General features: G+C 35.9%; 1 protein-coding gene across 1 annotated transcript in view; it reads left to right on the top strand.

The window, feature by feature from the left end:
• Nucleotides 1-476: 476 nt before the first annotated feature.
• The window catches only part of LOC149078091 (uncharacterized), a 37,347-nt gene continuing 21,051 nt past the window's right edge, over nt 477-16,772 (top strand). Inside the window, exons 1-6 of the mRNA XM_089241684.1 lie at nt 477-648; nt 5,677-5,803; nt 7,877-8,087; nt 11,629-11,758; nt 13,481-13,578; nt 16,353-16,516. Coding sequence (XP_089097810.1) covers nt 7,937-8,087; nt 11,629-11,758; nt 13,481-13,578; nt 16,353-16,516 — 543 coding nt within the window. The 5' untranslated portion in view covers nt 477-648; nt 5,677-5,803; nt 7,877-7,936. The remainder of the gene's footprint in view (nt 649-5,676; nt 5,804-7,876; nt 8,088-11,628; nt 11,759-13,480; nt 13,579-16,352; nt 16,517-16,772) is intronic.

Consider the following 16,772-nt stretch of genomic DNA (forward strand, 5'->3'; position numbering starts at 1 on the left):
TCACTGCTATAAAGTACGAAGTGCCGAAAATACCTCTCAACAGTATATTGTGAATGAATAAAAAGATTGGACAGGTAATTGATGTTAAAAAATTTTGCATATTCTCAAGAAAATATGGTCATAACATTCAACCGTGTCTGTTACCTGATGCTGCCATCTATATTTCAAATTCACGTCTCGGAGAAACATAGCAACCCCCACAGAACAAAAAAAAAAATGCTGAGAAGAAAAAAATAAATAAATTTCAGATGTTTGAAAAATTATAAAAACATTATTTATTTGAATAGTTATTTTAAACGGAACAAAATAAAAAAGCCATGTGAAAACTTCGATTAAAAATCAACTGAAATCCATTTTTTATTTCAGTTTTTCCTTGTTTGTATAAAAGACAAATTTTGATTGGTCGTCCAGCCGCGACCGACAACCAGACGCGAGTGGAAACGATCGCCGCTCCAGTCATTGTAAAGGCGCAGCTCAGTTCTCTCACCACATTTATTTGTTTGCCTTTATCGGAACGAAGTTGTGTTGATGATTCCGTATGTAACGTTAATTTAGGAAATAATTTATATTTCAGGTCTTAAAAACAAAGAAATTGACATTCGCTAACGTGAATTCTCGCGGAGGACTTCTCGTGAATACAAAGATGAAGTAATTGTTCCGATTTTTTTTTTATTATATCGCGTCGAAGAAAAAGAAGCCACTTCCTAGGTTTTAGTCTTATTTCGTTAATTTCGCATTGTTTCAATGCAATGTTTCATGTCTGAATCAAATCTTTGTATGTCAAATTAGTTAATTAACACTAGATCATGGCATCGATTGTTTCTCGTGTAAGACTTCGTGTATCGGTTTTCGATGTTTAATAACGTATAGGATATCAACACGTCGAGGTTATGACAGCTATGACTATTGGAGGGATATTGTTTATGGCCTCGTTCAATTTTGTGCTTTTCAGTCATTTAGTACTGGAGGATCCTATTTCGGATGTCTGTTTTATGTTAGTTTTCCCGAATTAGAGTGATATCTCCCTCCCCGGGGGTGGGGCACTGTGTTAAATCGGGGGGGGGGGTATGGTAGAAGGTATGAGTTCGCTAAAGATGTATGTATCAACATACCAATGAAGTGTCCAGCACTCTCCAATAGGTTGAGCACCTTTGCTATTGAGTATTTTAGTACGTTAATTGTTATAGGCATAGTACATTATAGTATCAATTACAGAGCCTCAACATTTGTTTTAGCACTTGTCGATAAGTAATGTTTGAGCGTTTTGGCAAGTTTTTCTGTTTCACCGCTGAAATTGGTGGTAGTTGCGTCTCCATTTATCATTGATGCAGATGAGTGGCGGATTGATGTCGGTCAAGGCCCCTGGCGCAAAATAAAACGTTAGGCCCCTTAAATTAGAAAAGATTGTGAAGTTTGGGTTTGTCTGAGCCCGGTGCGCCTGCTGTTAAATCCGCCTCTGATGTAGACGATCTATTCAGTATGGATTTTAAAATATCTTTAAGTTTGACATCTTTTTTTTATGAGGCAAGTGACACAAAGCTAGCTCGAGATGATGATAAAATGGACTGAATTGTTTTAATATTTCATGAGTTGGCAGAGGATATGTGTATACAGTGGTGGATGCTTATTTGGTATATGGCAGAATATGCAGTGGCATAACGCACCTTACCAGATCTTTAGGGACATGTGACACCATTCAATGTACAGCAGATTTGTTTGTCATGTTACCTGCTTGCCATGTCTTTTAAATATAATAAAACATAATTGTCTCATCTGTATTTTAATTAGTGTGGTGCAATTTTGCTTTTACATATTTTGTTGTAACGGCTCGTGCTGGACCAGCAAGTGTGCTCTCCGCTCTTTGACCCACCACCCCCACACAGTAAGGGCATCGTTTTCATCTCCGAATATGAATAGTTAAAAATTGTCATGAAGACTTGGCTGTGGCCAAGGCAACCCTCCAGGGATAACCGAGCTTGCTTTGCATACAAGTGAAAAACAAAGAAACATAAATCGGAAAATACATCTTAAAAAATCAAGGATGAAAATAAAAGGGGAGGAATATTAAAGTTAAAACTGGGATTCAAACCATCAGCCTTTGTACTGCCAGTTTCATACCCTACTAATTGGGCTAACAGTGAATGCTAATCAGAGCATAGGCGGAGATAGACTTGAATGTCTGGGGGGAGACACATGATGTCAATTCACATATATAGAAGAGTTGATCCACTTTGCCCAAGAATGTTTAGAAGACACCAACGAATAAGGCAAATACACAAAAAAAATGATAAAAGTCCTAATGCATTTCAACACCAATGGGTGCCGTCTTCAGAGGAAAAATTTAACCACTAGTTTCGCTGACCGAGTTTCCCATTTGGGTTGAATACCAAATCTTCACGCTCGGTTGTTCAGCGGAAGAAGTACATCTGTTCACTTCAAAAAATTCACATATATGCAAGTACATTAGATCAGTCAGCTTAACCTTTGATGTGGGGGGGGGGGGTGGTGGTATTGCTGCCCATGAGTCAGAGTCTTAATTTAATTTATTAATTTGTGAACACTCACTTATCATCAATGCGCATGCGCTCTCAAAATGGACAGAGAAGTAACATCACTTTCTGTTCTGCCGTACACCAAATAACTTGCCTCTGTGTACATATCTGCAGTGATATGTTTAACCAGTCAACTGTCCAATTAATTTCTACGAGCTTGCCTGCAGTGTCCACTTTTTTTTAAGATGTGCTCTCTGTTTTCTTTTTTTTCCTTTTCTTGGAAGTTTGAAATATTAAAATATTTTTTTATAGCATGTTTTATAGCTCGAATGTGTCGAGGCGTAATATGGCACCCCAAAAGTGGGAGGGTCATAATGTCCTGTGATTAAAAGAAATGCTGTTGATGGATTCATGTGGAACCATAGTAGTTGAACCTCAGCTAAAAGATATATGAGTAATAAAACAGATGCATCTACGCAAGGGAATCGGAAATCGAAAAAAAAAAACGCGATGGGAATGCAGCTTTGCAAAACAACAAAGATAATAGTAATGATAATCTCAGACCTTGAAATATAATTCTTCAACTTCATCTAGTGATGAGATAATAAAGTAGAAGAATGGCTGTACTGATGGCAGCACATGTATGACAAATTATTTCATCATATCTATGTGAAAAAGACCCTCGTCTGCAAATACCATCATAGGCACCACCATTGGGTATGGCAGCGATGGCAATTTCCGTCATAACCACTTGACTGGTGAAAAAGACTGAAAAAAGTCTGCGCTGCGGCAAATGCCATCATAGGCACCACCATTAAGCATGGCAGCGAGGGCAAATGTCATTGTAACCGCTTGACTGGTTAATATAGAGCTTGACAAATCCCAGGCATCAGTTTGCGGTGGCGACTGAAGAAGGAAAAAAAAAAACGAATTCCCGCCTAAAATATTTCATGAGTGATTACTAAATTGGGTGTCTACTTATAAGAAAAAGGGTTGGTAAGTCCACAAAGTCTTACCAAGGAAATTTTTGCACTAAAAAGGAAAGATGGAAATTAAATTATTAGTATTATTGAGGAATTTTATAATACTCTATACCAGCGGTTCTCAACCGGTGCTCCTTGTGCACTCTCCAGGGGCTCCGCGGCCACTCGAGGAAAATAAAAAAATAATAATTATGAATGTTTTTAAATAGTAAAGATTTCGAAGTAGATTCAGTACAATGGATCACATCCAAACAATCAGGGAACTTATAGAGAGACACAAGGAATACGAATTACCATTATGTATGGCCTTTGTTAATTTTGAGAAAGCATTTGACTCTGTCTTCACATCTTCTGTGTTAAAGCCCTAGATGTAATTGGGGTAGAGAAGACTTACATCAATATCATCAAGAAAATATATGATAAAGCAACTGCAACGATTTGATTCATTTGGATAAAGGAAAAGCAAAGATTAACCTTTGAAAAAGAGTCAGTCAGGGTGATACTATCTCACCAAAACTCTTTACCACTGTTTTAGAAGAAGTATTCTGGAAACTGGATTAGGATAAAAAAGGAATTAAAATAAATAGCGAATTTCTCAACCATTTGCGCTTTGCAGACGACATTGTTGTTATCAGCAGCAATCCAGACAAACTAGAAGAAAACGACACAAGAATTGGCCTTCGCCAGTTCTTGGTGGGTTTGAAAATGAATCTGTAAAAGAATAAAGTTATGTTCAACCCCTTTACGTTGAGGAGGACAATCTTTCTGAACAACACAAATAGAAGAAGTGGGAAGCTATGTATATCTGGGACAAATTACCATAGACAACGGAATCATTAATGAATTAAACAGAAGGATCAGGATTGGATGGAGCACTTTCGGCAAAAACTAATTCTGAAGAGCCACATGCCATTATGCCAGAAAATAAGAGTGTTTAACCAGTGTGTGTGTGCTACCAGCACTGACTTATATAGCTGAAACATGGACACTTGCAAGCAAGAGAATACAAAGGCTACAGACAACACAAAGGAGTATGGGAAGATTTATGCTAGGCATCACAAGGAGAGACAGAAAACGAATCACTTTGATAAGGAACAAAGGTGTATGATATCATAGAAGGCATTAAACGTCTAAAATGGAAATGGGCTGGACATATTATAAGAAGCAGGACAATAGACCCCCCCCCCCCTCCCGCAGAGTTAAACGTCCAACAAGGCGTCCCCATGCAAGATGGATCGACAAGATCAGAAAAGTGGTTGGAGTCAACTGGATGGCTAAAGCATGAGACAGAGCAAAATGAAAAAAATTTTAGAGGAGACCTTCATCCAGCAGTGGGTTAAAAATGGTGGTGGTTGGTGATGATGACGACGACATGGCCTTAACCAACACAAAAAAGGGTGTTTAATTTTTTTCATCGCCAACGTGTGATATATGGCTATATCTAGTAGCTGTATTTCTTATTAGGTCCATGTGATGCCATGAACTCAAAAACAGACCTATTGCAAAAGCGTAATGATTGACCCCCAAACATTGAACGTGGTGAGAGCAGCCACGGCTATCGCTATAGTGGCTTGCAATAGTGAGATAACATAAATTTCCGTTGCGGTATGCAGCTCAGTAGGAGGTGAAAGGTTAATGTTTCTCTTTATACTAGGATGTAGATGGCTATTCTATATGAAATAACTTAGGTCCCAAAAATAAAGAGGGATTTATAAAACACAATAAAATAATACTCTATAACTGTCTGTTGATATATAGCAAATATGACGGGGTGACCTAATAGTTAATTATAATCAATAACAATCAAGAATAAAGAGATAGAAATCTTTGATTATTATATAGGCGATTTGCGATCAATGGCATGATCATTGATGTTGCCACAAGTATTCCCATTCAGTGTATCATGTAATTCTGTTACATTATTGGCATATCGCCAAGATGGCAATCACATGGTTAATGGAATGACGTCTTTTTTGGAAAAAAATTGTGATGTTTGGCTCAGGTTTCTGATAATGCGTAAGCACCCACGCCTTTTAATTTCAAGATGATTTCTTCGATGTTGACGGTTTTGTAATTTATATATTATGCTCTGAGATTAAGTATAAGTTTTAAATTTTTCAAATGCTTCGATGATCTGAAATATTTTGATGTTACGTTCAAATGTTCAATGAAATGTGAAATTTATCTCATAATATTTACAGGAGACGGAATGTACATTGATGACAGTCTGTCAGTGGAAACAAACATTGTCGATATGCTGAAGAATGTACCGTTACTGGTGTCTATGTGCAAGGAACTGGACTGGATTTCGAGGACATACTTCACAAAGTATGAAATTAGAATTTATAGATTTGAGTAAAAGTTTACAAAATGCTGCTCATTTTTGTAGCAAGATTATTTCACAGCATGAATAGGCCTATACAGTCCCCCCCCCCCCTCGTATTTGCAGTTTTTCCCCCTTTATTGGATTTTTTTTTTTTTTTGAAACACTCAGAAATCTTCATGTGTTTTGTTTACAAAATTTGAATTTTGCATGTTGAGCGGCATTGACCGAGGGGAAATTAATGCAGCTGACTGCTCCTGAAACTGAAGTGATACCAGATGAAGATCAAGATAAAGAAGTACAAGACAAGCTCACACACCATGAGTAACATAGCGGAAGGGCTTTGCACTTTCAAATCAGCAATAGATTGTTTTTCATTGCATAGATCTCTTTATGGTACGCTCTTCACATGTGGAAAAATTGGTAGATGAAGCCTTGTCATCATATTACAACATACTTGATGATATGAAGAAGAAACAGCAAACAGAAATCCCAATGTTCTTTCAGAAAGCATTGCCAACAACCACTGTACCCTCTTTTACATTCCATTATATCTCTGCTTCACCCAGCTCTTCTCATGCTGTTCAATAAATGAGATATACAAGAAAGAAAACTATGGTTTCAGTTATTCGCAGATTTCCGTATTCACGATCCCTCCCGCTAATAGGGTGGGGCCTACTGTATAGTAAAATTTTTGCTTTTTTTTTTACCACAGCAAAACCAGCCAACCTTTGTTTATCTAGAACTCTTTGTTGACCTGTGATTTTTCTTTTTTTGATTAGGAAATTAACAAAGACATCCAAAATTTTCTACTGACGAGAATGAGTGGCTGCTCAAGTGAAAATACGCAGCATGAACATTGCGATTCATAAGAAATAATGTTGATAAAACAACTTCACTGTTCCTCTGCAAAGCAAAAAATGGCTGCATTGTTTATATGTTGCATCCAATAGATATTTGATACAATTATAATTATTATCAAAGGTGTGTTGTGGTACGGCTCTGACAGGCCACATCCATTTGTAAGGTTCAGTTAATTTGGTGGAACAATTACCTAATTCTTCACTGAAGTGAACCTGTTTTCAAATGGTACCTGTAATCAGAGTTCTATTCCTTTTAAACTTTTAATGTACTTTTTGATTTAGATGCAATTGCGATGCTGAGTTTCTTGTACTTGAATCTGGAGAGGGTACTGATAAGTGGCTCTCAAACTTTGTCCTTAGTGTCTCCCTTACCGTGATCATCATTTGTTCATGGCTCCGTATCCTAGCCATTGTTTACTAGTAGTCATATTTACCCATCATTTGCGTTAAAACTTCTGACCTGCAATCCAAATACAGCCTGCAAAAGTTGTTCCAGTAGAAAAGTATTAGTACATAAGATAAATGCCTATTTATAATTTCCTTTATAAAAATACATGAAATTTGGATCTGTAAAGCATATTGTCAAAAGCAAGTACAGTTGTCATTTATCGCTAAAAGTGATAAAAATCACCAATGGCAGAAAATAGAAAGCTACTGCAGTCGCAATGGATATGCAGAGTTGCATGTAATTCACCAAAAAAAAAACACGTTTGGCAAATGTCAGATGAATATATTTATGAGAATCAATTATGATAGTCATAATTATCATAATATAATCTGAAATTCATTAAAATATTCTTAATTATTGATTTCAAAAATTCAACTAAACCTTGATGAAAATAAGGGAAAAACAGGATATTTTATAAGGTTGAGACAGCCAAAATTATGGGAATGTCTCTTAAAATATGGGCCATGTGTTCACTCCTCTATGTATTTATACAAGTTTGTGGTCCGCAAGTGGCAGAAATACAGCCTATCTGGTCCACAGAATGAAAAGGTTGTGTACCACTGAACAAGACCTATACAGTTGGACCCCATTAACGGGAAAATTAAAGGGTAGAGGAAATCATTTTACCTCAATGGAATTCATTGTTATCTGATAGAATTTTAAATTGTATTTTGTTACAGCATTACAGTGTTTTTTAGCCATGTTTGTGATGCATTTCTGCTCATGTGATGCATCTACTACCATTTTTATCACATTGTTTCTTCCAGAAATCAATTGATGTTCAAGATTGCTATCAAATCCGAGTCGTTATCGTCGTAGCCAAAAACATGCCTAAATTAAATGTTGAAAGACTCGAGAAGAAGTTCACGAGTCTCACGAAATCGAGGGATAGTATTCAGAGCCTGGCTGGATGGATCCTGCTTCATAAAAGTGCTCATCTGGAAATATGTGAGGAATGGCTGAAAGCTATCAAGAGAAGTAAGTTTTTTCTTGTCTTGAATAATACATAATAGCAAATTAAAGATTGTTACTTTATTCATAATGGGCACCGTTTGTTGGTGTGAAGAGAGGTAAAAAATATATTAAAAATAGTTCACATTTCACACTAATGCAACGTTCAATAATGGAGTTTATTTTATTGTCTTCATCATTAAAGTGTTCATTACTAGCGTTTTGTTTTACTCCTTCAAAATTTTTAGTTTTCTGAAGAGAAAAAAAACCAGATAGATAGGGTAAATCTGTGCTCAGATAGCAAAATGTTATAAGTCACTTTTTCACAATGGCAAATCTGTTAACAATATTTTTCCAAAATTTTATACTGTGGCCTTTTGACTATCTTGTTCCACATCATAGAGATAGAAGAAGTTTAAAGCTATGTATTCCTGGGACAAAAAATTGCCATAGACAACAAAATCATTAATGAAATAAACAAGGATCAGAATTGGATGAAGCACTTTTGGGAAAAACTGTAATTCCGAAGATCCACATGCCATTATGTCTGAAAAGAAAAGTGTTTAACTAGTCAACTGTTCAATTAATTTCTCCGAGCGTTACCCGCATTGCCCACTTTTTTTTTGAAGATGTGCGTGCTTTTTCCCTTTTCTTGGAAGTTTGAAATATTATAATATTTTTCAGCATGTTTTTTACAGCTTGAATGTGTCGAGACATAATATGACACCCCAAAAGTGTGGGGGTGGGGGTGGGGTCATAATGTCCTGTGACTAAAAGAAATGCTATTGGTGGATTTATGTGGAACCATGGTAGTTGAACCTCAGCTAAAAGATATATGAGAAATAAAACAGATGCACCTACGCAAGGGAATCGGAAATTGAAAAAAAAAAGGGATGGGGATGCAGCTTTGAAAACATCACAAAGATAATAGTAATAATTCTAGGTTCTCAGACTAGGTTCTAATTCAAGGTTCTCAGACCTTGAAATATAATTGTTCAACTCCATCTAGTGATGAGATAATAAAGTAGAAAGATGGCTGTACAGATGGCAGCACATGTATGACAAATTATTTCGTCATATCTATGTGAAAAAGACTGAAAAGTCTGTGCTTCTGCAAATGCTGTCGTAGGCACCACCATTATTTATGTATGGCAGTGACGGTAATTGCCATTGTAACCACTTGACTGGTGAAAAAGACAGGAAAAAGTCTGTGCGATGGCAAATGCCGTCGTAGACACCACCATTACGTATGGCAGTGACGGCAGACGCCGTCGTAACCACTTGTCTGGTTAATCTGTGTGTATATGTTACCAGCACTGACCTATGGAGCTGAAACATGGACAATCACAAGCAAGACGATACAAAGGCTAAAGACAACACAAAGGAGCATGGAAAGATTTATGCTAGGCATCACAAGGAGAGACAAAATGAATCACTTGGATACGGAACCAAACAAAGGTATATGATATCATGGAAAGAATTAAAAGTCTAAAATGGAAATGGGCTGGACATATTTCAAGAAGACGAGACAACAGATGGACCACAAGTATTCTTTATTGGTACGCCAGTGGTTTTAAACGTCCGAGAAGGCATCCCCACACAAGATGTATCGACGAGATCAGAAAAGTGGCTGGAGTGGCAACTGGATGGCTAAAGCATCAGACAGAGTAAAATGGAAAAATTTAGAGGAGACCTTCATCCGGCAGGGGGTTGAAAATGGTTGTTGATGATGAAGAAATACTACCAGACTGGTTATTTACCAATAAGGCAAGGCTTGAAAGATCTATGTGCCAACCAAATATTTTAGTATCCAAGCATAATTTGAGCGTGTTAGCCCAGGTTAATAAGTACCTGAAGTACCAAAGGATGTTTAGAGGTGTTACAATTTTGACACCCAGTTCGTCCTTGTCAGAAATTTTCCTGATGCAGGGGTATGGGAAACAGTGACAACATGACCACAGAAATAAATATATGGCATAGGCCTACATATTTTTTATGGGCATCTTTTTCTCATCCACCTCTTTGGGCATTTTGCCTGTTGTGGCATTGTATTTGTATTTATTTGTAAAAGATTGCTACTGCAGGGAGTCCCCACACTTAGGGGTTGGAGCACCAATCCTCTCGGTAAGTATAAAAAGGCAAAATATTGAACCCTGCCATTCAGAATCAGCAATGCATTGCAGGTCCCTATCTAATTAGCTCTTGTGTGCTGAAGAATGAGTAGATAAATTTTTTGAATAATGGCAAAAAATGTTTTTTTCCTCTGAAAGGGGTAAAAAACGGGTTTCCCAAGGTGGTAAAAACTGTAAGAAAAACATCTTTTTGTCATGATGGTAAATACTGTGCCAACCCTGGTTACAATTCATCCGAATCGTCGTATCTGTGATGTGTAAATGTATCGCATACAAACGAGTATTGAATTAGTTGAAACTGCTATTGCCTTGAATGAAATGATTCTGAAGCAACTTTTTTCTGTATTTCTCACATGCTTCAGCTATTTGATGTTAGTTTTTCATTGAAGTTCATTGATATTGTACAATTGATATTTTGTTCATACAGTATTGTTCAATACTTTGTGTCGGATTATTCCACTGTATTTCAAGTAAATCTTAATATTGAATGTCATGTGTCAGCAGATTTGAACACTTCAAGGAATGCATATATGTCTTTATGTTTTAAGGGGATAAAAAATATGTACAGCAAATCAATATTCTTTAATCGTCTTGAAAGAAGCAGATGATAACAATAGAGTAAAAGTAATGGGTCAGTCAAATGTGCGCAGGAATTAATTAAAAAAATTAATTTGATTTCGCAGAAACTAACATTTGCTAGAATTCACATTGCCTTGAAATTTGTATTTAACGTGCATATCTTCAGAATGTATTTTTTTGTATGGTACATTTATCTTTTAACTATATTGCTTATATTGCTTTCAAAAGTTTTTTTCATATTTTTTTTGTATTAAACATATTTTGTATTTCAATTCCACCATGAAGGTTACCACTACTAAACCATACATACACCTCATTCATATTCCTTTACGGAACTTCTAAGGTTACCATGAATGTTACTGTCAGTTTGTATGGGTTTGATTCCAGGGAAGAACATGAAAAATAATTTTTTCCACTCAATTCCATCAGTTGGAAATTTTTGTATATCGATATGATTGGAGTTGGCATGTGGTAAAGTAGTAGATAGGCTCGTTCAACAAAGCCCTGTGATTTCTGTCATGATTGGACAACTGAATTCAAGTTTATTGGTTGTCACTGTGCAGTTGTGTAATCATAGTGACAGACTTACATTATCGGCACCTAGGTTCAAATTCCACCTGTAGCATGTTGGTGATCGGCTAAAGTTGGTTTACTTCAACATCTAACTTAGAGGTGCAAATGTGAGCTGGTCTCCCTATTAAAATGCCAAAGAACAGAGAACAACAGATTTATGATGGTACAAATATTTAATCATTGCACTTCATAATTTGAAAAATAGATGGCAGCTCTGAAATACACGCACACTACATTCGTACTCGGACTGTTTAACTTCATTTTTGAATGTTTTTTCCTTCCAGGTGAGTTGCCCCATCGTCTCACTTTGTTTTATCTCGCAAATGATGTTCTTCAACACTGCAAAAAGAAGAATGCGTCAGAGTATAAATCATCTTTTTCGAAAGTTTTGGAAGAAGCTGTGCTTCTGTCAAGGTAACTTTTTTCTCCTTCAGACTAATACAGTGGTCCTCGATATTTGAAAATAATTTGTTACCAGAATTAAGTTAAATTTCAGGACAATATTTTTCACTTGTATCTATATACAAATTTCATTGCATTCACTGCCCCAAGGAATTCTGACATTGGATTGCACTACTACTGTAATAGATTTTATTGTTAGAAATTTCTAATGTAATCAAAAACAAATGTTATAATTATCTGTAAAATTGGTATGTGTAAATTAAATTGCACATAGATTGCCCTAGCCAATTCCAGTTTGCCATACTATAGCACTGATTGTTTTTGACAATAACTCTATTTCCTGATCTGAGGTCAAGTGTTTTGATATTGTTGAAAAGCCATTACTGATTTGCCTATAAAAGAATGAGATTTATATGATTATATAAATCAACATTGCGTAATCATATGATTACACAATGGGGAGGGGGGGGGTGTCACAGTGGAATTAATTCCACTACAGAAATGAATTTCCCCAGAATTAATGCAGAAATCAATTTCCTACATAAGGATGCATAAGACTAAACCACTTCTAGTGCCACTGATTATATATGAACTGTTGACAGATGTAGGAGATTGGGTGGATCTACGAAAAATAATCTGAATCAATATCTTTGAAATGATGAATGTCTGAGGAAAGGGTCCTCAAACAAAATTGAGGGGATAACATCCCAAAACTTGCTGCAATTAGCTCGATAACCAAAGTTTTGATTAGGAAAAAAATGGAGAAGGCCTTAATTGACAGCAGAATTCAAAATGGTGGGTTGATGATACGATTTGTTGTGTGAATGTCTGAGATTTTGGGTCAGGATATCCTAGAATAAAGGTGTTCATCTTTCAGGACAGTGCAGGTCACTTCATTGTTTTTAAAACATGTCGCATGGGCCACGTAGATAAGTCACTTAACGGCTGTATTCACAGACAGAGTTTAATTGCAGTCGCAGATTAAAGGATTAGATATCAAAACAGATTGGTTAAATTTGGGATTTTAACCAATCCGTGTCACTCTAATCCTTTAACCTGCGATTGCAGTTAAACTATGTCTGTGAATACGGCAATAAGTGATCTATAAATATGCTGCTGATCACTAAGTCATCTGGGAATATACCATGGACCACTAAATTAATGTAGAACTGCACTGCAGGTCACTGTCAACTGTGACAGTGCCGCAGGTCATTTAAATGATTTAGAAATGTGCAGCTTAGTTTATTTAAAAAAAAAAATTAGGTTTGAGGTCGTGGACCACATCAGATGACTCTGAGGGCCACATTTAGCCTGCGGGTCATGGATTGGTCATGTAGGCTATGTCCCACAACACGAAATAGTGTGTCTGTAACAAACTGGATGTCACCCATCCCAATGCAATTTACTGCATTTAAAAGCTCGCTTTTATAGTTGATGCTCGATTTAACAAACCTTCAATTCGCGAGTTTGACCTGTGCTCCCAAGTAGTACGACATTCCATTGAACGTCTTTCCCGTTTGCAAACTTTTGATTTTACAAACTTATTGTTTAAATCTGTGCAAGTTTGTAAAATCGAGTGTTGGCAGTATGCTGAAATCCTAATCAATAAACCATTTTAACTTAAAAGATGGCCATTCTTCAATTCTTAAATGCATTTTCAGACTGAAATTTAAACACTTGTTTTTTTTTCTTACAAAATAAAATTCTTATACTGCTAATTTAATTACGTTTCAGGGATAAATCCATAAGACGCGAGATTTTGCGAATGATTGGTATCTGGAAGGAGAGGTCTGTATATCAAGAAGAATTTTTAAAAGGTCTGGAAAATAGTGGTAAGTATTAGGGATGGGACAAATAGTGATTTGGCCAGATACTGAATATTTGGCTAATGTCTTGTAATATAAAATATTACGTCTTTGGTAATGTAAAAATATATATATATATATATGTATATCAATTTCCTTAAAATTCATCAAAAGTATAAATAAAATTACCATTTTTAATTGAAAATAAAATCAGTCATTTCAAATGATTTATATTGAATTTTAATTATTTTAATATTTTTTATTTATTATTTAAATATTTAAGAGAGAGAGAGGGAGACTGGTAATTTAAAGATTTTTGATGCCATGATACTGACGATTAAATTTAACGATGATATATTGTATTTTAATATTACAGTGATACCTCAGTAATGAAGATGATTTGTTCTGGAATCACTTCGTTAGCTGAACGTAATTTCCCATAGGTTTCTATGGAAAATTGTTTTTGATTCCTTTGAGCTTCTGCCAAAAATTTAAAGATAAGTTTCTTAAAACACCCAAGGAATGATATAAAAAAGACAAATTTATTGAAGGCTAAAATGAACAGCTTCAAAATTGTATAAATGAAAATCTACAGGAAGATGAGAGATGCTGAAGATCTTTTTATTTTCCAGTATGTACACAACTAACACCTTCTTTAGTCTACTAAAGCTCGTGTTGACACAACCCAATCGAGTTCATAAGTGGCCCCATTTATTTGTGATTTGGTCAGCTCATTTCTGAATCTGATGCAGATGGAAAAGATAATCTCCCAGACTGTTCAGCTTGATGAGTCACACACTGAAAGAATGCATGCTCTGAAAACATAGGCTGCTACCTTTTTTTCTTTTTTTTAACACATTTTCTATTTTATCTGAATCCTTCATTTCATATGAAATGGTTCAACAAATTTCGGAAAATGAAGCATAGGTACCCCAGGGCCATCATTTCAACTTTTTCTGGGGGGCAAAAAAGATCTACCCAATGTACGTATATATATATACACACACACACATATGCATATATATCTAGTGTATTTTCTAAAGCCGGGGGCTCAGTGGCCCCCTAACCCCCCTCCCTAAATGACGGTGCCTGGTAGGTACATTTGAAAAAAGATTCTGAGGTGGACATGAGTTAACCGGGCCCTAGGGAAAGTAATTCTGATGATTGGTATGAAAATTAAGCTCACGACGCAGATATGTTAGTACGTGCATTCATATTTAAAATTTCATTAGCTGAAGTTGCATTCGTTAGTTGAAGGAAAAAAAATCTTCATTAGCCAAGAAATTTGTAATCCAAGGGGTTTGTTAGCTGAGGTGACACTACTTACAGAACCAATTTTTTCAACACTTGTCGCAATTTTGCATCTAATTAAGAAAAAATCAATCGCATTATTTACTCTCAATGATATAGCAAGTCATAAAATTTAAGACTTACTTTTCCTCTCTAGATGTTCTTTACCCCTTTCAGTAGCTCAATACGTTTCTTGTCTAGGTACATTCTTCAGTTAGTGAACTTGTGTAATTCATGCTAACTTCCACATTATTGCAATAGGATTTTATTTTCAGCTTCATGTTTTACTTATCCTAGAAATTCACCTTGACATGACCTCTTGCACAGAAAGGGATAGAAATGCACCACACAATAAAATATAATCAGTAAATTGTTAATTTATGCAAAAAAAATCCTATTAATGTAATTTAAAAAAAAAAATTTGTTATGCAAAATTTACACAGATATTCAGCCGAATTGAATATTTGACAAAAGGGCTGAATACCAAATAGCAGCTGAATATTTGTCCTATCTCTAGTAAGTATTCACCGAAATAAAGTCTGTGTATGGTACTTCAGTTTTCTGTTACCTCCGGATTGTTCTAAAAATGTTAGAATCAGTTGTAATCATTGTGGTTCCATCCTGTATGGGAGTTGGTCTGGAGTTGGTCTCACTTATAGAAAGTCTCCCTGCAGAGAGCAATCTGGCAGATAACATTCAAATTCATACACAATACATACAAATGCATCCTGGTAGTTTTTGTGCTTCTGAGTTTGTAAAATGGATGACAGCACTATTTCGACACATAAGTCACACCTCTAAACAATCATGGCTGCATTTCGTGCACATCTGACTCAATTTATCTAATGGTAGCAACCTGCTCTCCAGTGCGCAGTTTGCAAATAAGTGCAACTAAAATCAAGGCCTACAGGCTAAAATGGTGTATCCTTTGACACTTGCATATCCCTTTCCATGATATAATTTCCAAAGTTTTATGTTGTCCCCCCAGACTTGGAGTGTTCAGTTACTATGCGTAAAACATTTGGGTGCCAATGGAAAATTTTCTTTTAGTTGCCATGGGGACCTGGTTCCTGAAATTTTTCCAAAATCTTGCTCTAGTGGGGAGGGGGGTTAGAATTTGGCGGTGTTAATGTAAGAGAACGGTGAACATCCAGGAAGTGCAATGGCTTCCTCGCTGACATTTTATTGTTCTTAACTCAGCTAATCAAACAAAACAATAACACTGTACCAAAATATAGTTGACTCTCGTTAGACAAAGTTTGAAGAATTACCTGAAGTATTTTGGGCAAACAGACACTCATTGTGTGACGAATTCAAATTTTTATTTACTTGCCAAATTAAACATTTTATTGTGATTTGACTCTGGCAATCGGCAGCAAGAACCCTGATTGTTCAGAAGTTATTTTTTCTGCAATGTCATAAAGAGTATAAATTTCAAAGTAAAGTTGATCAAAATTTCTGAAAATTGATTTCGATAGAATTTTTAAAGTTATCATATTTTTCCCTCTCAGTTCAGGAAGATGATTCGATCGACACTAGCAGTCACATTTCTCACAGTTCCTTTGACTTTGGGGATGATTATTTTCCTTCTGTGGATGAATTGGTGGATACAGCTGAAATTGAAAGAGAAAAACAGCAGAAAGAAGAACAAGAATTGAATGTGGCGGATTTCAGTGTAAGTGTTCCTTCTCGGCTCCTCCCAGCTTTTTGTGCATCATAATATTATGTTATACTTGTTGGGCTTTTCTTGCTACACACTAATGAACCATTTCATGTTCTGTCTGAAGGTTTTGTGATGTCTGTCGAATTTAGTCAAAGTTGGTTATAATGACACCAAAGATTCTACAAATTTTTATTGTTATAACTGAGGTTGATGTTTTTAAGACCTTCTAATTATGAGATATCAGATGTAATTAAATACCACTATACAT

Source organism: Pholcus phalangioides, unplaced genomic scaffold (genome assembly GCF_987345545.1).
Source record: "Pholcus phalangioides strain wild (caught in Gottingen) unplaced genomic scaffold, Ppha-v1.0 ptg000014l_1, whole genome shotgun sequence".
Taxonomy (NCBI): domain Eukaryota; kingdom Metazoa; phylum Arthropoda; class Arachnida; order Araneae; family Pholcidae; genus Pholcus; species Pholcus phalangioides.